General features: G+C 39.9%; 1 protein-coding gene across 1 annotated transcript in view; it reads right to left on the bottom strand.

Annotated features, from left to right (window-relative positions):
• MTNR1A (melatonin receptor 1A) overlaps positions 1-21,311 on the bottom strand; it is a 71,351-nt gene extending 50,040 nt beyond the window's left edge. The window contains exons 1-3 of the mRNA XM_031062299.1: positions 21,256-21,311; positions 18,110-18,512; positions 16,113-16,164 (exon numbers count right to left, since the gene is read on the bottom strand). Coding sequence (XP_030918159.1) covers positions 16,113-16,164; positions 18,110-18,512; positions 21,256-21,311 — 511 coding nt within the window. The remainder of the gene's footprint in view (positions 1-16,112; positions 16,165-18,109; positions 18,513-21,255) is intronic.
• Between the last annotated feature and the right edge of the window lie 1,554 nt (positions 21,312-22,865).

The following is a 22,865-nucleotide window of genomic DNA, read 5'->3' as shown; positions in this document are numbered from 1 at the left end:
GAGCCGCAGTCCCAGCCTGCACGGCTGAGTGCCAGGGAAACCCCGAGCTTCCCATTCACACACGGATTTCTGACACCACCGCGGGCAGCGGAGCGAGGAGCACCGCCGCTCAGCCTCCCGCTGGTGAATGAGACCGCTTGTGTTCGGTGCGGGAAGTGCTGATTTATTTGATCACTTACTGACTTATTAAATACTCAATATTCCGGCAGCGTGGTTTCCCGCCGCCCCGATAAACAGCAGTCCCGGGGAGATGTGTCGGCACTACACAGCATTCCTTCCCACTGCTTCCCGAGCAGCATCCAAAGCCCATCCATCACTGGAGATGGAGAGCAGCAGCCCGCACTACAAGAGGAGGAACCCCTCAGCGCGGCGCCGCAGCTCCTGGGCAGAGGGTGGCGGTGAGCACACACCCGCCCATGACAGCCACATCCACCCACCCCAGCCCCCGCCCTCCATCCCCCCGGCCGGTTAGTGCATGTGTCCGTGTAGGTGCATAACAAGTAGGTTATCAAGCTGTGGGAGAAGATTAAAAATAGGAGGAGCCAGTATCAGGGGGATATCAGACGAAGGGCAGCCACACGTGGAGACAGGCAGAACTGCCTGGTCCTCAGTAGACATCCACGGGTGTTTGACTGGACAGGGAGGGGCTGGCTGCACAGAGACAGCTGTGAAGTTTTTTTTACAAGGTCAGGTATTTTTAACCAGAAGGTAGAGCAAGGATGAGGATCAGCCCAGGATTTTGCTTCAAAGAAAGGGAATCTGGTCCATGCAGGAGCTGTTGTTATTTGTTTCATTCCTGGGATGTTCAGTGACATATTTGCAATTTAGATCCACAAGAGAATGGAGATCTTACTAGATCCATGCCATTTTAGTCTTGTGAAAAGAGTGTTCTCTGGACCAAGGCTGCTTGTGTGGTGGCAAGGGAACGCTTCTTGAAAAGGGGACTGAAGATGTCCTAAGGCATCACCACCAGAAAACCCTGTATGAGAGCTAAGAGTGACCCAAGCACCAGCAAGGGCCATAAACATTGAGAAACCTTGTGCTGCTGCTCTGTGTGTTGGATTTGTTTCCTGCAGAGTGGGAGACGGGCATCAGGATGAGGGTCAGGCTCCAACAAGAACCAACTTCCCATTCCCCACCAGGGAGTGGACAGCTTTCTCTTTCCTCCCTCTCACCTTGACAGAGACACCTCATACTATAAAATGCTGCTCTTTAAGGTTTTGCATGTGTTTACTCACATTCTGGAGAGCTAGAGACTCTAAGATGCCACCCAAAACAAGCAAGCTGTGAAAACTGCAGAGGAGCAGATCTAACAACATCAGGTTCCTTCACACTGATCAACATTCAGAGTCAGTCAGACAATCTTAGAGGCAGTTTGGTATTTTTTGTTACATTCTCTGAGTCTGCTCTCTCTGCCCTCACATTTTCTACACTTTTTCTACATAAGCATTTTTAAAGTACAACTGAGTGAAGTTAAATGATGCTTTACATGAGAGCAGCATAAGATTAAGGTCAGGGCAGAAGAACAAGCAAATCACTTGGGCCAGCCACCCCATATTATAATAATTTAAATCAGAGTTGACTTCATTGTGGTGAGCAACATTGGCAGAGATCTTATTACATGAAGAAATATGGAACTTGTCTGATCTGTCATAAAATGTCCTGATTTGGTTTTGCTTGAGTTGTTTGGGACGTGCCTGTTGCTCATTCTGTCTCCAGCCAAGTTTCCTGGTGGATCTTGAACTGATGTTGTAGTCTTGGTTTTGGTCCTGTCTCCTGTTGATTCAACTTGGTCTCTCTGGATGAGTGCAAGGCCTGAGTCTTCCTTTTGTCCTGTCTAGGGCTAGCAGTTGAGCCTGTGGTCAGTATCTGGCTCTGCCTGCTGCTCTTAGGTCCTGTGAGACTGTGGTCTGGGCACAGCCCAGGCTCAGGTTTTCCTTGGCTCCTGGTTGGCTTTCCTATGGAGAAGCTCTTAAAACTACACAGCAATGACATTAGATGAGTTGAGGGAGCACTGTCCCCCTGAAAGGATAGATGGAAATATAGAAAACATGAGAAGACATCAACAATTCAGCTGGTTCTCTGAGTAAGAGAATGAAGACTGCCTGGCAGATGGGGCTGAGATGATCAGTGACAGGGGCAGGTACTGAGAGCATGCTGGTGTGGGTGCCTGGCAGAGCATGGAGTGGGAGGGCAAAAGGCAGAACATTTGTCTCCTTAAGGAGAAATTTTCACCATGGTACAGTGTGGTTTTCTTACATCAGAGGAAATAGCTGTGGAAGCTGATGGCAGATAAGATATCTTGGAAGAGGCTGGCTTGAATACAAATATGGGAGGAAGGCCTTGGAGGACTGTGCTGGAACAGGGAGGTAAGTAAGTTGTGGTGCCTGTGGCAGAGAAGCAGCAGCTTCTGACATACTTTATGTTTTGGTGCCCTTCTCTCCTTCAGAAAAGCCCAAGAGCTGCATGAAATCTATAAATGCAGACTCTGTTCTCCTCAATCACAATAGGTATTTCCATAGTGAAAGGCTGAAACTGTCTTAGAACTGAGGTGGAAAAAAATGAGGTAAGCCACCTGGCAGTGTGTTTCTGTGGTGAGCAATAGTGCGGAGAGTAGGAGCAGCTGCTCATTTGAATGCTTAGCATTAAATTAAGTGGGTGCAGATTCTGTCTGGTGCTGTTCCTTACTATTTTGAGACCTTCATAATTCCCCTGTAATACTGAAGAACAGTTATGATGCTGATGGTTCTTGAGCACTCTAGGAAAGAAAGGAAACCCACAGCTCCTCTCCACCGTGGTGCTCGGAGACATTTTCACTGTTACATTTGCCAGCCTCTTGGGCTGCTCTCCCAGCACACTGACACAGTCACTTATTCTCCCCATAGCCCTGCCCTGACAGCTGTTGTTCAGTACACAGATCTTGCTGGTACACCTGTGGGCAGTTCCACTTCCCCAACAGTTAAACTGCTGTGGCAGCAGGCTTGCTGCAGCTCATCCTGTGGCAGGAGGTATCTACTCTCCATTACATCATCAGACCATTGGTTGTGATGCTCTACTACAAAAAAAAAAAAAAGCTGGCAAGCTGGCTGTTGTTCCTTCTGTCTTTTAGAGGAGTGATTCAGAGTGCTGAAATTTTGCCATGTTTTATTTTGTGGCGTGCAGCTTTCCTTCCCTGACAAGTCTTTTATTTCAGGGTTTTTTTCATAGTTACAATCTGTGGCATCTCCTACCTACATGTTTTAAGTCATAAACCAGCTCTGTAAATCGCATCCTCTCTATGAGTATCGGGCTTGGGCAGATGATGCAAGAGATTGATGGGAAATGTGCCAGCTCTTTAATTCTTCATTCAGCACTGCCTTAGAGCACAGTTTTTGTATTCAGAGAGCACTGCTATGACAATTCTTGGGCAACACAGTCTGCTTTTGCTTCTGGCTTTGGGGTTTCTAAGGTGAGATGCTATTCACCACATGGCTGGGACAGGGAATTGCATTTAGAAATGGAACTACATCCTAGGACTCTTCTCTGCATTAATACTCTCTTCTCCTCCAATATGAAATGGCCTCAAAAGGAAGAAATAGTAGCTTCTCACTTTAGAATGGTATATTATATCATTGTTAAAGCAGTCTCCAGGATTATTAGAAAATTATCTTTGAAACTTTGAAAGCAGAAAAGATAACTAATCTCAGCTTATCTGTATTTTAGGGTAGGAAAGTGAAATGCTGTAATTGACTGTTTTAAGCATACTACCTCATAATTTTCATTTTAAAGATTAATTTGGAGCTGATTTTGAAGTTGGAGGGATGAGAGTGGGTAAGGTTCAGGGCTATAACTCCTGACCAGAAACTGGTACTTTTTGAAGCCCAGTCACACACCACAGTTACTGAGATAGGTGAATTAATACTCAGCTTTGTCTTCTGTGGCTCCAAGACTTCTAATCAGTGCATCTAGTGGCAGATCACACTAAGAGACCTACCTTGCTACGCATAGAGTGAGGTTGCTTCCCTCAGACTGTTCTTCTGGTTTATTTGCTTGCCATGTCCATTTCTTTGTCCTGTGATTCTTCAGGATATTGGTCCCCAGCCACTGCTTTTGAGAGATGATTGACATAGATTGTTCCACAATGTGAGCAGTCCAGTAACAAGCAAGGCAGCTGAAGAGAGGGCACTCTGTGTGCACTGAGGGAACAGAGCTGTCCTATTATTTGTGGTTGCCTTCTGCTTCCTTCAAGTCTGCATTTAAAATGTTAAGAATAAGGATTTCCATGGCACTAGCTTTTTATAGTGTCATGACAACATGTCACCCTTCTGCCCTGCTCTCTGAGCACAGATCCACAATTCCTGGTAATGCATTTACTTGCATTAACTATAGAGGTTTGAATACTCCTGTGATAAAATAAAAGCTCTGCCAAAAGCCAGAATGTACCTGCACATTCAGATTGTTAGCTGGTATTCTTTTCTTGCAAGGCTGTAGCCTGTTTTTGTATGCTGTTACAGTGCTTTTTTGTTAAACAAACTCAGAAATCTGTACCGATTCCAGCCCACCCATTTCTCTGGTGTTCTCACTATGCTGACCAAATTCAGCCTGTCTACTTAACATTTAAATTTGTTTTGTAATTTTTTTTTCTATACAGGAATCTATTACAGTCAGGGAAATAGAATATTCCTTTAACAAAGCATACAGAATGGTTTAAAATAGAAATCACATTCACTTTCTTGTTGTATATTTTTATATTTACCTTTGAATATTCTGCCATTGTGTGGTTTTTTTCCTCCTTGGCAGTGACTTTAAAACCTTTCAATATCTTCTTGTATTCTTTTATATGACTCTTTTGTCAGTCTGAGTGAATGTTTTCTTTGGCTTTCCTTTTGTTTAAATATGGGGAATAGAGGGAACATGTCTTGAATTGAAATCACTGAACTGGAAAGGGACTACAAAAAGAATTGACTGTAGTAAAGCTGAAGTATTAAAATCCAGCCAGTGCAGTTCTTACCAAGTGTAGAAAAGCAGAAAAATGCTTACAGCCTCAGAGAATGCATGGAGAAGTTACAATGGAAATGGTTGAAATGAATGGGAAAAATCGAAATTGGTAGTCTTGAAACTGGCAGTCTTTGACATGAAGCTAGATGAGAATGAGCCAAGGGTGGGGTTGGGTGGGGTGCTGAGTCTGGGGGATTGGAAGAGGTCAAAATGCTTTAAATGGAGAAGCATAGGATTGTTGTGCATAGTCAATATTCTAGTTTTAGGCTGTTATTAATGATCTGAAATCAGTGGAATAAAACTTGGTTGAAACAGTGATGGCACAATTCCATGATGTAATGCTAAGGAGCACTTCACAATGCACACTTTAGGAAATGTGGAATCATTTGCAATTAGAATTGATGGGAAAGCACAAAGATTTAAACTGACTTGAAATCCTCAGATGCTGTACTAACTATTGTATGGGTTTGTTACTATAGAATCTCACAAAAAAAAAAGTCAGCAACAAATTTTTTTATTCAGCAAATATGAGCTGAGCCATTTTCTTCAATTACAGTATCATCAGTGAATCCTGGAAGAGATTTTTAAACAGTTTGCCTTGTCTGCAGTGTTTCCAGAAATCTTTCAGGCTGGAGTCTACACATAACAACTTCTAGGTTTGGGGGCTTTTAATTTGTTTGTTTCTGTTTGCACACCCCCCTTCTTCCCCTGCTCACACACACTCACACACGTATAGAGACATCCCCCTCAGTATTCCCAGGGTAGGCTTGGATGCAGTTTGTAGATGATAATAGGGTTCATGACAGTGATTTACCTTCTCCATTTGCCTATGAAAATTACAGAAGTCCCACTAAATCATCCAGATGACATGCCACTGTGAGCAGTTTCTAAACTTGAATCCTAGAAGGAGAGAATGTTTATGAAGAAATGGAGGCTAGAAAAGCCAAGCAAGTAATTTTTCTGAGCTGGCAATTGTGTACTGCTCAGCAGCTCTTTATATTAATTTTCCTTACTTCTTTCAACAGGTTATTTCATACTTTATCTAATTTATTTTTATTTTCTACTCTTTTCATTTCACTAATAAAAATAGATTTTGTGACAATTTCTGCCGTAACCTTTTAATTCCCCCTCAGTGTGCTACACTAGACTTCATCCATATTAGTATTAGTAACTCCTCGGGTAGTTAAGAATTGTGTCAATATAAAACCTAGTCACAAAATAAACCATGAGTTCAACAAAGGTTACTTAATCTTCTCAGGGATCTCAAAGCTTGATGTTTTCCTCAAAGACAAAACGAGTGACACATCAGAGGTTCTTTAGAAAGGATTGGACACATTTAGTATTGCTCAGTAATCAAAAAACACTTCTGTGTTTTCAATATAGTGCTCTTCAAAGAGACGAGTAACAGCTCTGAGAAATGTTTCCTCTTTGTGGAAAATGTACAATACATCCAGGGAATATAAATGCCATCTCTATTACTCTTGTACCTGAATATACATTTCAGAGGCAATGAGGCATGAGAGGGCAATTCTGCCTTCAGAGGAAGAACTTGCTGTTTTTTTGGAAACTGTAACCAGGGTACCTGCTATATTGAGATATTTAATATTATACAGAACATGTAAGACATGTCTCTATTCCTGTATCTGCTCAGGAAAATCTGAAGCGGTGATGGGAGGCTGTAAAATATTTTTGAAGTCAGTGCTCAGCACTACATCACACTGTCACTTGGTCCAGCTTGTTCCAGGTAGCATGACCTGTGTCTTGTGATTCCTGACAAGTCCTATTCAGGGCTGATTGTATTAATTTCATCTGCTGGTTTTGCATCCTCATGTCAAGATATTTGTGTGGGCTTGTGCTTATCTAACTCCTAGTAATCTTGCAGCTTTTTTTAGTATTTGTGTTATCTCCCTCTACAGGTCCCATCCTCTTGCTGAGAAATCCAGTTTGTTTGTCTGACTTAGTCACAATCCTCAAGCTCAGCCACAGAATTTGTCTTCAGTTCTGAGACAGTTTCACCCTAACATTTAATTTCTGCACTTACGGATTTAATTTCACTTCCGTCCTTGAATCCTCAGCCTGGGACAGTAAGACAAAGGTATTTATTATTTTGTGCTCTCTACTTTTTCAGAGCATGCTCTTTCCTGGTAATTACTCCCCTCTTTCAACAAGAAACTTCCCATGTCTCTTAGAAAAGATGAAGGAAAATGGGAAGACAGTAAAACAGAATAAAATAAATCTGGTGATTAATCAGTGAATAAGCACCACTTGTAGTACACACACTCACTAAGGGGATACCATTTAAATCTATTGGCTTAGAAATCTGACATCATTAATCCATGATTAATTTTTGAAAATAAAAATTCTCGTTTTGCTGAAACTTTTGCATTCTAAAACAAAATGGAAACAGTGACAAAATGCAAATCAAAATTGAATGAGAAGACAGCATGCTAATGAAAGAGTCAAAAGTAGTATAAACATCTTTACTCCTTGAGAATTGTGATGGTTACCATAACGTGTATTTATTCTGACTAGTTTTTTTAAAAAAAGGTGCCCAGTTAGCTTCTAGACATGAAAATGCTAGAAACTATTCACAAGAGTATAATTATTTATATGCACCAGGCTTCTGGGCTAAGTTATTTTAAACATTTCTATAAAATCAGAATTTATAATATTTATAACTCAACCTGTCATTTAATACCTATTAGTCTGATGTGGTCAAAATGATGGTTTTTTACAGCTCTTGAAAAACAGATATGAACAGTTACTTCACTCTTGGTGGAAAACCTCGAAGTTATGAAAAAACTTATGGAATTGCTTAAATTCAGAGCATGCACATAAATAAAGTACTAATGGAGGATTTCTTAGTAATTTTCTTAACTATGAGAGTAGTGAGGCACTGGCACAGGATGCCCAGGAAAGCTGTGGATACCTCATCCCTGGAAGTGCTCAAGGTCAAACTGGATGGGATCTAGTGGAAGGTGTCCCTGCCCATGGTGGGAAATTGGAACTGGATGATCTTTAAGGTCCCAAACCATTCTGTGATGTACTGGGTGAAGGGTTTGATCAGTTTTGCGTTGCCAATTTCACCTTATCTACATTTTTTACCTTCTGGGACTTCAACTGTGAAAAATTCTGCAGCAATAACCTACATATGAAAGTGCAGACATTGTGTTCAAAAGTCATCTGCACTAGCTAAAGTTATATATTAGCCAGCAATTTTTAGTACCATCAATTTCACTTATGTTGATTAGATCCACATCTTCTTTGTTGACATGAGTGATTAATTTCAGGAGTGTTTTGCTACAAGGTCTGCTGAAGGTATGTTGTCTCTAAAGTTTGAATTTTCTGCCATTGATAAAATCTCTAGAACTTTTCATATAACTTCGATCTCCATTATGAAAAGACATGCTTCTTTTAGGCTTGTTTTTAAATCTAAATATAGTAAAACATCATATAAAGTTGTCATATACTTTTTATGTGATCTGGGGCATAGAATAAAGGCTGTCACTTTGATGCTGTGCATTGACTTTGTTGAATTTATCTGAGATATTACTGAAATTGATATAGTGATCCGTTTCAGAGAAGCTTTTTGGATTTAGAATTTCATAGCAGATTTCAGCTTTATTTATATCATTGTGATTTCTTAGGTGCACATATCCTTTGGATTTATTTTGGAACAAATGTGTAAGTTCATTGCTGAAAATGGGTGACCAACATTTTGCCTGTGATTCCTGTGATATTCCCCTGTTTATGTGTGAGGAACTGGTCTGCAGCCTGTTGTAAGAGATAAATGCCAGTGATGCCAATCATATTTATTATTTCTTCAAGAGAGGAGGAAACAGTGGAGCTGTTAATAAGAAAGAAGATTTCCAAAGCTGTATATTTTTAAATAATTTATAAAGTGGGGGGAATACAAAATAACACCTCTGTAGCATTAAACCCTGAAGCTTTTTCTGAACTCCAGTAGTTGTGACATCATATAAATATATCATCCCCTAAGAAGACTTATTTTCCTTATCTTCTATCTGACTTATTTGATAAATGTTCACCATTCGGCGTTTTACATGAAATAAACTAGTGCTTTTCATCTAGTTAATAGATCAAAGCAATGTTCAAAGAATAAAAACTCCTTTTATTAGCATTTTGTAGCAAATTCAGCTGACACAATAAGAAAGCAATAGAGGTGGAAAATTACTTGCTCTTTTATCTGTGAGTGTAACTCAAGGTTACAGCTAGCATGTGTGAGTGGTGGCTATCAATATTTTTAATTAGTCTGTTGAGAAATTTTCTATTCTAGAGCTAGTGACCCAACAATTTATTTGTAACCTGAATCCACTTAAAATTATCTTTGGTGAACAACTATCTGACTAATAAAGAATCCAGATATAATACTTAAATTGTTTTAATTGACGTAGTTGAACATGCAGCTATTTAATTATAACTGAAGAACTCTTGTGATTTTGTGGAGAAGAAGTAATCTAAAAGCCAGCTTCCGAGTTTTTTACTTTTCAAATGATGTAGGATAATTTGAACACAATACAATTTTTCTCGGCAAAATTTATGTAGCATTATTGACTGGTTTTGTTCAATTACAGTACATTTTAAAATATATATCTGGAGGAAATGACCCAAAATACAAAGCAGCAAAAAAGCTGTCTGCTGAATACAGTAAAATAAAAAAAAAATAAAATAAATGGTACAAAGCCTTCCAGTACAAGTTTGGAGATTTGTGTGGATTTTTTTTTCTTTTTTTATTTTCTGAGAGAAGTTTGCAAAAGGTTTTGTTTGTTGTTTTTTTAATCACAATTTTAAAGTCTTGCATGATGTATTCATTTGTCTTTGTATGTAATCTCTATGAGCTTCTTTCACTGCTATTAATTATCCCTTCTATTTTTGTCTGTCATTTTTCAGGTGCTGAAGGTTTTTCCTTATATGAGAAAACAGATTGCCAGGTTGCCCTATCATACAGAAATATATCTGTCATTTTGCCTGTCATGTGGATTGTTAGTTATGAAGGACTGTCTCTCCTTTCATACAAGAGGATATATTTGTATCTCTTGCTTTGATTCTCTCCAGACATTTAGGCCCTGGTCTGAGTGGTATTTCTTGGCATGGGCATGTGCTTTATGATGAGTTTTGTTTGCATGTAACAAAGTATCCCAGATAAGAAAATAAACAAAAAATTCTAATCTGTTGTAACTGTCTGTAACTGCCAGTACAGAGAAAGGATCCATAGTTAGTAAAATAATGGTCTTTGTTTTTTCTCTTACTAATTAACCTGATGAAATAATTAGCAAGTTATATAGTAAGTTGAAGTTACTCTTTTTTCCATGTATGTTCTTACTAAGAACAATAATGTTCACTAAATTGTGGGATGAGATTTTTTTATTAATTATTATTTTACCTTAATTTGATATATTTCTGTGGTCTGCAAGTAAAACAAGTGTCAGGCTTTGTTTATGATGCATTTGTCATATGCACTGTTAGTAAATTTTTTGTCAGTGCTACTAAAGCCTCAAGAATCACTAAGAAAATTCACCATGTAGTGCTGAGCTACTGTATGGACTGCCAGATCTTTTGATATTTAAAAAATTTTGAGGAGTAACTCAAAGAAACAGTGGAAACAGGTTTGTAGTTTAAATGATTCATGAAATCCTTGGCACAATTTTGGATTTTCTTACTTCATTGTTGGATGCCTGTTGCATGTAAGCAACAAGTATATTGAGAGTAAAAGAAAATGAAATGCATTTGATTTTATAGTATTTTTTCTTATTTCAGTGGGTTTTGTCATCTACAATGTGATTTTTTTACAAATGAAGATTCCAAATTTTGCTGTCCCCCTTTCAGTGATTAATAGAATTGTTTTCAGGTGTGTTCTATTGTCATGCATTTTTGATGGCAAATAAAAATATGGGCAGAAGAAGAGCATTTTTATTTAAACATTTTTGAATCTGAAAGCTTAAGTGTAATCTGTTTCCAATCTAGTGAAGTCTGCATAAAAAATACCAAGAAATCTGATGGAATTGATCATTACATCACAGAAGTGGGGCTAAAACATGAGTGTCTCTTAAGGAAGAGAGCAGAGCCATTTCCCCCCTCTGTGTTCTTCCCCATACGTTTTTTGCAGCAATGGCAATCACTGAATGTAAGGTACACATCTGCCATGCAGCACAGAAACAGGAAATGGAAAAGACTTGAGAAAACAGGGCAAAATTAAGTTGTTAGGCTTTCCTCACAGGCATACATGGTACTGATGAGTCCAGAGAGAATCTGTGCCTTATTTTATTCTGTGCGTAGAAGAGACAACCTAAATTTAGAGGACTGTCCAGTGAAGCCGTGTGTGTATTTTTCCAGTATTGTAAAACATGTTCCAATGTGTGATCAAACTCCACACTTGAAAATAAGTTGGGTTTTTTCCTTTTCTTTCTTTTTCTTTTTCATTGAGCTATTTAATGTCTCTTTCCTGTGTGACTGTTCAGGTTAGCCTGCATTTGCATGACCATGTCAGGTGCATGTGTGGCATTGCCCTTAAATAACATGCAATGCGAGTTGTAGTTGCACCACACTGGCTTATTTCAGAGCAAAGCTGGAGGACACAACCCAGCAAATATGTTGTCATTGAAGTGCAAGGTGAACTTCAGTGTAGTGGAATTAAGAATGAAGATGTTTACACATATTCCCAGTCTGCTGAAAAACCAAGGAGGCACACATACTCTCTGCAGTGGGTGCTACAGAAGGCTGGGAGAGCAGGGGCTTGTTATGGTTTTGTGTAGATTTGCTTTCTGCTTCCATTTTGAATTTAGACATTAAGAACACTGTGGGTAACTGGGATTTAGGCATACATGTAGACCAGCAAACAGAAAGGGTCCCTGGGGTTATGCAGAGCAGGGTGTGGAGCCTGGTGTTGGTTGGAGATCAGGGTAGGAGGAGTTACTGTCCCCTGCAGATAAAACCAGGGTCAAGGCACAGACAACCCTGTGCTGCTGGGTCAGTGTAAAGCTTGGTGTCCTACCCTGTTAATGAGCAAAATAGTGTTTAAGGAGCTTCATAGGGCAGCTGTAGGATTGCATGGGAGCTCTGAGACCCTGAACTCCACAACCCTATCCTTCCTCTAAGAGGTGACTCAGCCCACACTGAAGCAATGGCTGATGTCCCCATTCTAGGAAAGGGTATGTGAGTTTTGTCAAGATTTCTTGAGGAGTGCATGTTTTATTCTTAATGAATTAATTAATGAATTAATTAAATAAATTTTGTTCTTAATGAATTCTTAAATGAGATTTTGTGTGAGAACCTGTATTTCCAGATGCTTTGCTTGTGCTTCTAGGCAAATCTGTTCTAGACCAAGATAACAGAGCCTGGAAGTTTTGCTTCAATCTTCTCATCACATGTATAGAGTTCATGAACATGAGATAGCACCAAATCAAGGTGAATTCTCTTTTTAAGATCCTTTCTGCTTTTTAAAGTCTGTCAAGAGAGTCAGGTTAAAAAATCTGGGAGAGCTTTCCTCTCACATGAGCCCTTTGTCCCTGTGTCATATGCCTGGTGTTGAAATCATTCTGATATACAATGATTTTCTTTTGGGAGAGAAATACTCTTTTTTGAATGAAAGAGAGTGCTCAATTACACAACTAAACCGTCCTGTCATTGGCTAGACAAGATCCAGCTCTTTCTTCCTTTCTTTTACTCCTTTTTGATTACTGTAGCCTCTTCAAACTTGCCAGCTGTGCTACAAGTTTCTGTTGCATTTGAATGTGTGTAAAATCATGCTCAGTAAAAGAAGATACCTAAAAAAAAGGATAAAGTAATATAGTTTAGGTGACTGGACCTTAAGGTGGCTTTTCTGTGGACACTGCTGTGGCATTCACGTTCTCTGAAAAAATTCCTTTGCCCAGTGTTTTTCTCCTGGGAAGCTGAAAGGCAGCAAGAGAGGCCTCAGAGAAAAGGAAAACAATTTGTATCTCATTTGCTTCTCCTGTGTTGTGCTGGTGTGGAATGTTTGGAGATTGTTTACCCAACAGTGATTGCCTGATTGGATTCAGGTATGAGTTGTTTTGGCTCATTGGGCAATTAGGGCCAAGCTGTGTCGGGACTCTGGAAAGAGTCACGAGTTTTCATTATTATCTTTTTAGCATTCAGTAAGTATCTTTTCTGCATTTTTAGTATAATATTCTTTAATATAATATAGTATAATAAAGTAATAAATTAGCCTTCTGATAAGATGGAGTCAGATGCATCGTTTTCCTGCCTTTGTTGGGGCACCCTGATTTTACAATATACTGTTACTGGGAGAACCTACTCTAGAAGGAAAGGAGGCAGATCTGCTGTCAAAATATGTGGTTCCTGTCATGCTTCAAGGAGTAGGACCTGTTTGGACAGGTGTGGCGTTTGGCACCCTGGCAAAACTCCATCAGTGAGTCAATTGTCCTGATGTCAGCACTGCAAGGGAAACCACTCAGTGAGGTAGAAGAGGAAGGATAAGCCCTGTATAGATGTCACATCCTCTTTGATCTTCCTGCCTTTCCTCTTATATTATTCCCAACACCTATCCTGTTAGTTTAGGTAATAGCAAATGAAGTAATCAACATGAAGTTCATCTTCTGTGTGATGATTTATGGCTTTAATAGCAATAAAATATTCTTGGTACCATTGTGAGAGCCTTGTTATAGCTCTTCCTTAGTAAGCCAGGTGTGTTCTGATTTTGACTAGAATGAAGGAATTTTAAAATGGAATTTGGATTTAAAGTGGCATTTGGATATACTGGGAACATGGATCTTGTAATCATCTCCTCTAAGGCCCTTCTTGTGCTTTGGGAAATGAAAAACAAAGAAGTAGATAGCTGAGTTGGAAAAGAAAATCCTGTGCTGTGTGAGAGGTAGTTTAAATACTAGATGCATTTATGTATCTCACTCTGGACAGCTATTGTATTTATGCATTTCTTAAGTCCTGGAGAAAGAAAAATTTTAAAAAATAGATGAATCAAGAAAAATAACTTCCTACTTAAACCAAGAAAACAGCTGAATCAGGAAGATAAACCCTAGCATAAACATATATTTAATCATAGGAGAGCATTGTCCATCTCTTATTACCCTGGACATTGTTAGCTTTGCATTTTTCTCCAGGGCTAAGGAAGAAAATTCAAAGTACACCAGATGAACCTTAAAGCTTGAATCAATACACACCACAGAATTCTTGAGAAAAATTCTTAAACTGAGCCTTAGTCCTATTATGACATGTACTAGAAGACATACTCTTTCTTAGAGAGATGAAGACACCCATGATTTGTAGATGCTGTGAGAAAGGAGAAAGAAGATCTCATCCTCCCCAGCAGAACAGTGTGACAAAGACCTCTCAGTAGGTACAAGTCAGAAGGAGGAATGAGTGCTTGAAACAAGGTAGATGTGGGGTGGAGAAGAGAATGTGTCTTTTCTGATCAAATACTTATGAAAGGTAAAAAATCTCCGTGGGTTATAGAATCGTACCAATGCTCCACTGGTTTAGAGAGTGCCAAAACCACAATGTTGCTCTTCATGAAGAAAAAAGGGAATTAACTTTTGGCCATCTAACCACCCCCATTTGTTCAGCCCTTTGAAGTGCTTGGTTTTTGTGGGGAAGTTCAGCTGCTGTCTCACATGGACTCCTTGGTTTTGTTCTAGAGGCTGTACAAGCAGAAGGTAGTGGAGAGCTGGGGAGCTGGAATTCTCAGGGGAAGGTGAGGGAAAGGGCAGCAGAGCTGGCCAGGACAGACTGTTGGTACTCCAGCACAGCCCACTGCACATGTCTGCTCTTCTTGATTACACTGTCTGAACACATTCAGAACTGGGGATTTTGTTGTTTATTGGGTTTTTCTGGTTTGTTTTTTGTTTGTTTGTTTGTTTTTTGTGGGATTTTGTTTTGTTTGGAATTCTTTATTTATTTGTTTTTCTTGTTTTGTTTGTCATTTGGTTTTTTGGGTTTTTCTGGTTGGTTTTTTGCTTGTTTGATTGGTTGTTTTTTTCTTTGGTTTCTTTTGTTTGTAGGTTTGTTTCTTTGTTTTTGTTTTTTTTTTGTCAGTTATGGGATTTTTTTTACTGGCTTTAAGGTGTCCCTGAAAATGTAGCATCCATGTGTCTTGCAAAGACTGTCTCCTAGAATAGTTCTGTATCCTTTCTTACAGGCAAAGCCCTTTGGGCACAACTTAACTGTAAAGAAGTTACATAATAGTGAAAAGCTGAAAAAAATTATTTTTTTCTCTAGTTCATGTAGTTGTCCCCTGCAAGCACACATTATTAAATGTTGGTGGATGCTCTAGAAACTTATCCCATTTTTCTGTCTTTTTCTATTGATTTAACTGTGTTTTTAATGGACTGTCTTATTACTGTAGCCTTTTGTCCACCTCCATCTTTGTATTTGCTTTTCAAGGTAATTTTCTCTCTCTCTAAATATGTATTCACTGTGCACCCTTAAGGATGCTGTTACAATACAGTAAACAGATATCCTTCATGGTGGAGCAGAGTATTAGCAATTACAGCAATTACAGCAAAGAGCTGATGAAACCCTGAGGTGCCTCTCACTCAGCAATGCAGCATGTTTAAAAAATGATATGGACAAACAAACAATTTACAGACCAAAGAAATGCCCTTATGCACACGCACACAAATATGCATGGACAAGAAAAGACCTCCAGAAAGATTTAGTGTATTTTTTGTCTTCTAAATAAAGCAACAACTTCAGAGCACATACTATACAAATACTATGTTGTTTACAACTGTTATTTTGCTATTTCAGGAAAGCTGTTCTGCATTTAGTGTCATGTGCAACTGCACAGCATATCTGGTGTGAAAGAAAATGTGCTGTTAAAACCAATGAACTGTATGTTTTAGAAGCTGAATCAGTCACAAGAGAATTGGTATTAAGATTTTGGAGGTTTATTTGCTGGCTGACAGAACTGGAAAACTGTGCACTTTCAACCTGATGGTAAGAGCCAACATGTATGGTGATGAGTAAACAACGACAAAAGTGAACAATTTAAGAAAAGGAATTCTAAACAAACAAATATGTACATAAAAATGTTGTTATTGCTGACCCAAATTTATCTGCAGTTAATGTAGGATGAGAATTTCTTTAGCAAGCTAGATGAGTCTAACCAGGGGATTTACCAGGGGGTAAATCTTCAAGGATAATGTGATGTTGCTTATTGTTCTGTGAAGACTGCAAATAGAGAGTGGCAAGAGGGATGTGTTCAAGCTGGAGATTAGCCAGAGTGGGAATTCAAGCAGTGGGGTCATGGTTAAAGGGAATGCATAGAGGCTTTAAGCAAGCTGCAGTGCATATATTTGGAAGGGAATTAGTCTGTCTCATTCTGACATCAGCTTCTGTCTGTTTAGATGACTAATAAAGCAAAGGGCTACACTTTTATCTTACAGTTGTTTTTGAGCTGCTTGTGCACAATCCTAATTGTAAAGGGCCTGTTATTTCTTCCCTTTGTAATTGAAGCCACAAGCTCCTGAAATCCTTGTTTGCCTTTCTCGCCCCCATCCAGATGGTCATATGAATTTTCTTCAGACCCTTACTGAAAATTTATTCCTATGAATCTTTGCATGAAGTCCTGCAGGTTGATATGAAGGGTTGATAAGTGTGTCTGTCCTCAGTGTCCTGCATTGCCCCTGAGGCTTGGACAGGATCAAAGTGAGGATATGGGAAGGTTGGCACAGCCTTCATTTGGGAACAGGCGGAGAGGAGAAATTTTGTTGAGGGTAATGCCTCCAACCAGAGGTGAGCTGCAAAAGGGCTGTGTGTCTGGCTGGAGCTGTGTGGGAAGTGGGAATCCTGCCAAGAGCTGAGCTGCTTTGGGGGCTGACTTGAAGGAACATGAGCCTGTATGAGAGGCCAGACTGACCAAGTGATAAAAATCTCTATATTCTAATACAGTTTCCTGTAAGGGAGGTGGAGAAGATGTATGTAAGCATGATGAAAGAACAGATATTTGTCCAGGTCTCACTGTGATTTCCTTGTATTGGTTTTATTATTGTCCTGAAGAAGAAAATTCACCACATTTTTGGATATTGTTTACTAATGCAGATTCTGGACTGACTACTGCTCCTTCTAATGCCGACCTCCAGTCAGTCTGTGCAGCAGTCAGGGCTGTGTGGCAATTTTATATAAGACAAGTCTTTACTCATTTGATTTTCAGTTTAGATCCTTGTTACCTCGGAGGAATAATGTGATAGCTTGTTTCACTCTTACTGATGTCTCGTTCTAAAAGGAGAGGAGGGACCCCTCTCTGCAGCTGAAACCAGAAGTTTACTGGTATGTGAGCAGCCACATGCCCTGAAGTTCAAACCAAACAATGTTCTGTAACCGCAGTTCTTGTGAGTACCATCTTGGGTGTTTCTTCTGCCCAAGTAACAGTGAGCACAATGAGAAATGTAGTCCAGGAGGCTGGGTGCAGGCTCCTTTAGCCTGAGAGGCTGACAGTTCATTTGGACAAGTTCTGAAGTTAATAGTATAACCAGAATAGCAGAGACATTTTTGAACAGATCCTTTAAGCACAAGAAACCAGGCTGGTGTTGTGATCACAAGCTGAAGAGAAATTGCAGTCATTTTAAAATCCATTTATATTTTAATTTGAGCTAGCAATACATACTTTTTTAAGATGCTTCAGAGAATAATGATGAATCAGATTCAGGCTGAGGTTCCCTTACTGTCTGTCTGCTTTAGTAAATACACATAATCATAAGGATAGTACTGCTCTAGGTGTGTCAGACTAGGTGATGATTTCTCAGCTGTACAGTTTGATGCCATCCTAAGATCTGAAATACAGCAGTCCCTTGGGTTTCTTTTGTCTGTCCAGTGTCATTCAGCATCATATCCTATATTTTGGCTATGACTGAAGCTTGCATGCACATTACTTTAAAGCCTTTATGTGCTTGTTTTCCCCAGGGAATAGTTTTCCTCTCTAATTTGTATATTGGGCAACCATGACAATATCCGGTTTCACTAATTCAGCCTGGCACGCCATCTGCACTATCTAAAGGCCAGTTCAAGCATTGTAATTTTGTGGCTTCTTAATAAGCAGCACAGTGGTACGCTGGTTCCACTCCCTGATAACAGTAGCGGTAATCTAAATCCTGTACCAAAAAAAGACATTTCTCGCCTGGAAGAAACCCATATGTCTTCTAGTGCAGGAGCTGTCCCTGCATTTTTGAGCGCTCAGTTTCATTGCTCTGAGAATTTTGCTTGATGCTGAGGCATGGAAGGCTTCCGAAGCTCTCTTGTCCGGATTGCAGCAGCGAACAGCGGCCCCTTGTGACTGCGAGAAGAGTTTTTGGCACTCGGGGTCTCCATACGGGCAGCGCTGGTTAAACGGGTTAAACAGGCTCCCAGGCTGCTGCGGGACGGAAGGCAGGGTCAGCTCTGGGAGACGGCTTTTGTTGCTGTATGCAAGATCCACAGCTGAGTTAGGGGCAGCAGTGTGGGTCAGAGTGGGAAGGGAAGGGATTGTGTCAATGCCAGACCCCCAGCCGTTCCCCACATGCTGATCTGCTCTGGAAAACAGCCTAGAAGTATAATTAGGGAAGTGAAAGACCTAAAGGAGAGACTGAACTGGAGTTCTAGAGGGCAGAAATGTGAGCATAAGTGTCATAGAATGGTTTGGTTTGGAAGGATCTTAAAGATCATCTAGTTCTAACCCCCTTTCCACAGGCAGGAAATCTTCCACTAGCCTAGGTTGCACAGAGTGCCATCCAGCCTGGTCTGGAGCACCTCCAACCCCTCTGGGCAGCCTGTTCCAGTGTATCACCACCCGCACAGTAAATTTCTTACTGGTATTTAGTGTAAATCTATCCTCCTTCAGACTTCCTTCTGTGATTATTTAGTGTCACAAAGAGACATGTTTTGGGAGGCAGTGACTGCCCAGCAGCAAGGGCTGCTTTGGGGTCCTGACCCCTCCAGGAGCACAGTTAGTGTCACACCTAGCACTGAACCCTTGAAAAATCTCCAAGATTCCTGTTGGGCTCTTTTGTGGGTGGGTTTGCTGGTCCAGTAGTGTATTTTGTAGCACTTTGGAATCAAAAGAAGAAGAAATGTTGGAGAAATGTCCCACCTTACCAAGTGCAATAAATATTTTTCCACATATTGTGTGTTTTGTGCTATGTGAGATGCTTCTGAAATAGGAGGAAGCAGTAACAATAGATCACAAAAGAATGGGAATTTGAAAAGGTAGGAAGGTCTTTGGTCTCGAGTGCCAGTATTAGGTTTGCCAGTGGTTTCCAAACCTCTGCTGTGAGTGCTGCTCCATTGCCCTGTGTGGCTGTTGTGTGTTGATCTGCATTTGTCACATCATTCCTTTGAATGAAAGTGGAGCTGAAATATAAGGATGTTGATCTTATTGAGGTAAGGTCTTATTGAGTCATAAGTGTGTCTAACATAGTAGTTATTTATTGCTAGTATAGAATAGAAAGTAGATTTGACTTTTTGTAAATCCCAATGAAAAGACACTTCACTGAGTTTGGATTAATTTCTACTATGTAGAAATAGAAATACTTAGAAGGAATATTATATTAAAGGAATATTAAACTCTTCCTTTCACCCATGACATTCCCTGAAAGGGGAAGCAGACATAATTCAGTTTTATTTTATGTATCCTCATAGTCCATATGCTTTTGAGAGACTGAATTACTAACTTCAGGCTGTAATTTGATATCAACTTCACCTGGTTTTTTGCCCATGTAATGTTTTATATTTAAAATTAGACAAAGGAGGGGTAGTAGAAGGTGTGATTAGAGCCTTGAAGTGCTAACAGAGGTTTTCAATTACAACCAATACTTTGCTGCCCATGACTTTCTTTTAAGACTTGACAGTGCAAATTAACACATTGAGGAAACTATGCCAGAGTGCTCCAGCAGCAGTGATTTCTGCTGTAGGAAATAACATTTCTTCAGTGTTGGGTTGCCTTTGCTTAAAAAAGCATAGAAGGAACTTCATTGTAGAACACAGCTGACAGCACTGCCATATAGTAAAAAAGATGAAGAGCAGTTTCAGAAGCAGGGCGGTAAAAATAACTTCTCCCTTGTTCAGACACCAAACTGAAATCTTCCTTCAGTACAGCTGTATGAAAGCTCCTGTATCTTGCTGAAATGAACACTGGAAAAAGCCAATCCAAAACACCCTTGGGTCAAGTGAACTTTTAGTCCATCTCGAAAACATCTTTTTTCATTTATTTAATAAAGCAGTGAAGGAGCAGAACTAAAATAATTCATAAAAATTGAGAGAAGGCACAAGTACAGCTCCTCTACACCTTTATTGACAGCTCCAAATTGCTAAAATGGTTTTCCCTTTAGTGGGAACTCTTGGTTAAAAACCTATTTTACATAAAGGAGACTTCCCCCCCACCCCCCCTTTTTTTTTCCCAGAACTGGCTGCTGTGCAAACCTGTCTTTCAAGAAATCTAGTTATGTTTAGGCAGTAATTCTAATCTGCTTTTTCTACCTGAAACTGAATTTCTGTCCCTGTTCCATAACTGTCTGGTTGACAGCAGAAATGAATAGCTTTTGTCCCCTGAGGTTGATTATATTCCTAATGTCACAGTGCCCATGGGAGATCTGCTTTTTTCTTAGATAAGACCAAGCTTATTCATCTTGTTTGGATGAATATTTTTGATAATGGTCATGTTGGCAGGTGCTCTTTTATCTCTTATGTTTGGAAACAAAGAAAACATTAAAAGATTGTACAGAGAATGCGCGAATGCCAAAACTGGTACCATGTGATATGATTCAGTTCTCATTTTACAAGCAGTGGACCACATTGATGGTTTAACAATCTCAGTTTAACAGTCTCAATTGTCTCAATGGCTTGCTGCTGCTTCTGCTATTAGTGTTTGCATTCTTTCTTAAGAGTGTATGCATCTGTGAGAAGCTTGGTTCATCTTGCTCAGTATCCTGTCTTTGCCGGTTTTTGGTCATGTGGTCCTGAAGAGGTTTTAGTTGGCTGTGACTCTGAAGACCTGGGTGTGGGTGCACAGTTTGTGGTCATTGGGTGTGGGGCTGTGGCCGAGCCCCATCCCCATTGGGCTGCAGCTGTGAGCAGCAGGTGAGCAGCATGGACAGCAATGAGCCATGGAGTGCCCAGAGGCACTGACCAACCACCGAAGGGAACACAGGGCACACAGGTGCAATGCATCAACATGAGGGTATAAAAGGTTGGGCTAAAGGAAAAGGGCAGATGCTGGCAGCATTCTGAGGTGGGATTATGTTGCTCTTCATGAGCAGGTGCTTGAAGCTTTCTGAAGTAGTATGGTGTTACTCTGCATAGGCTGAGGCTTTCTGAAGTGGAATGGTGGGTGGTATTTTGTGTGTCATGGCCGTCTCAGCTATGACATATGCTGCAACGCCTGTGTCTCTGATCCTTAAGTGATTAGAATTGCTGAGCCAGTGCCATATTGACTTTGATGCTGTTTACTTCTGTTCACTAATATCTTTTTATTGTGTGAGTTATATGTGAAGACATATAACTCACAGTGAAACATCTCAACTTTTCCCTCAGTGGACACAGACCCGGTGGGGAAGATATCTGCTAGTCCTGAATTCTCCAAAGTTCCTGTTACACCTTGATCTTCCACTAGTTTCATATTTATAGTTTCTCTGGCAGAACTTTCTGCTTTTAATGTATTTTGAAATAAACTTTAATTTTTAATGTTTGCAAGTTGGTCCTCAAACACTTCTGGATTATCTTACTTGCCAGAATTTGCTCCTTCTTTTCCTCATTTTTGTACAATTTCCACCTCCTTGAGATCATAGCCTTCCTTGCTTTCCTGTTGTACTGTGCCATTCTCCTTTTTGTCTTTCAGCTCTTGCTGAAATAAATGGTACAAGCTTGCCAATATGACATCTTTGTACACTCTGTGCTCCATTCTAAGAATTGCCTTTTTAGCTGCCTCTCTTGGCTCTCTTTAAAAATTTGTTCACTTCTGTGTTGTTTAGATGGTTTTGATCACGGCAGTTACAAGTTCTGGCTTTTGATGCTCCTTCAAATCTTCATTTTTAAACTCTTTTGTTAAATGCTGTTTCTTGGTCAGTGTCAGCAGTCACTGGGTACTGTGAACCACAAGTCAAAAACCAAATTTGGCTCTTAGGGGCTCACAGCGTGTTTTCTGCAATGAAGGAGCTGCTGAAAGTACTTTTTGTGGTACTTTTTGTGGGTGGGCATCAAATACCCACACAGCTGGGAATGGGGGAGACCATAAGGACCCTGCTGAGCCTGAGGCAAGCTACTGTAGAGTTAAGCTTGTGGGAAATGAACAATGCAAGGGAAATATGGAGAAATAAAACCATTAATTTTGAATGATCCTGAAAAGTTCTGTTCAGAGGATTCCTTCTTAAATTTTGTCATCTTTGAGAATCTGTATGTGTGTCTGTTAATGGATATCAACAGATCTAGCCATTCTCAGATGAAAAGCCTACTTAAACACAGTGTAGGAATGAAATTGTTTTTAACTTTTTACACAGGTCCCAGATGGAACTGTTCAATATACCCTTCACGCTTAGAGCATCTCTTTCTCTTTAACTCTGTAGAAAGAGATAGAAAAAACCTGTTTGTTACAAGCTTTCCTTTAGACTCTAACCCTCTTGTGAGAGGTTGGCTAAATAAGACACTCCTGAGTATTTTACCTGAAGATTATTCACATAAATGTTGAACAAATTTTTGGCAGAGTGGTTAAAGCAAATATGAACATGGAAGAAGATATTTTTGCCCTTTCACAAGAAAATTGACTACTTATAGCCAAAACCCCCAACAAAGAGTCCCAAATAAAAACTCTAAACCTCAGGGGTGCTTAAAAGAACACGCTCCACTCCAGGTACAGGGAAATACCCTCTAGCATTTAAAACACAGCATAACTGTACGTTTTCCTTGTT

This window comes from Geospiza fortis, unplaced genomic scaffold, assembly GCF_000277835.1.
Source record: "Geospiza fortis unplaced genomic scaffold, GeoFor_1.0 scaffold40, whole genome shotgun sequence".
Classification (NCBI taxonomy): Eukaryota; Metazoa; Chordata; class Aves; order Passeriformes; family Thraupidae; genus Geospiza; species Geospiza fortis.
This window is presented reverse-complemented; position numbering and strand designations above follow the sequence as displayed.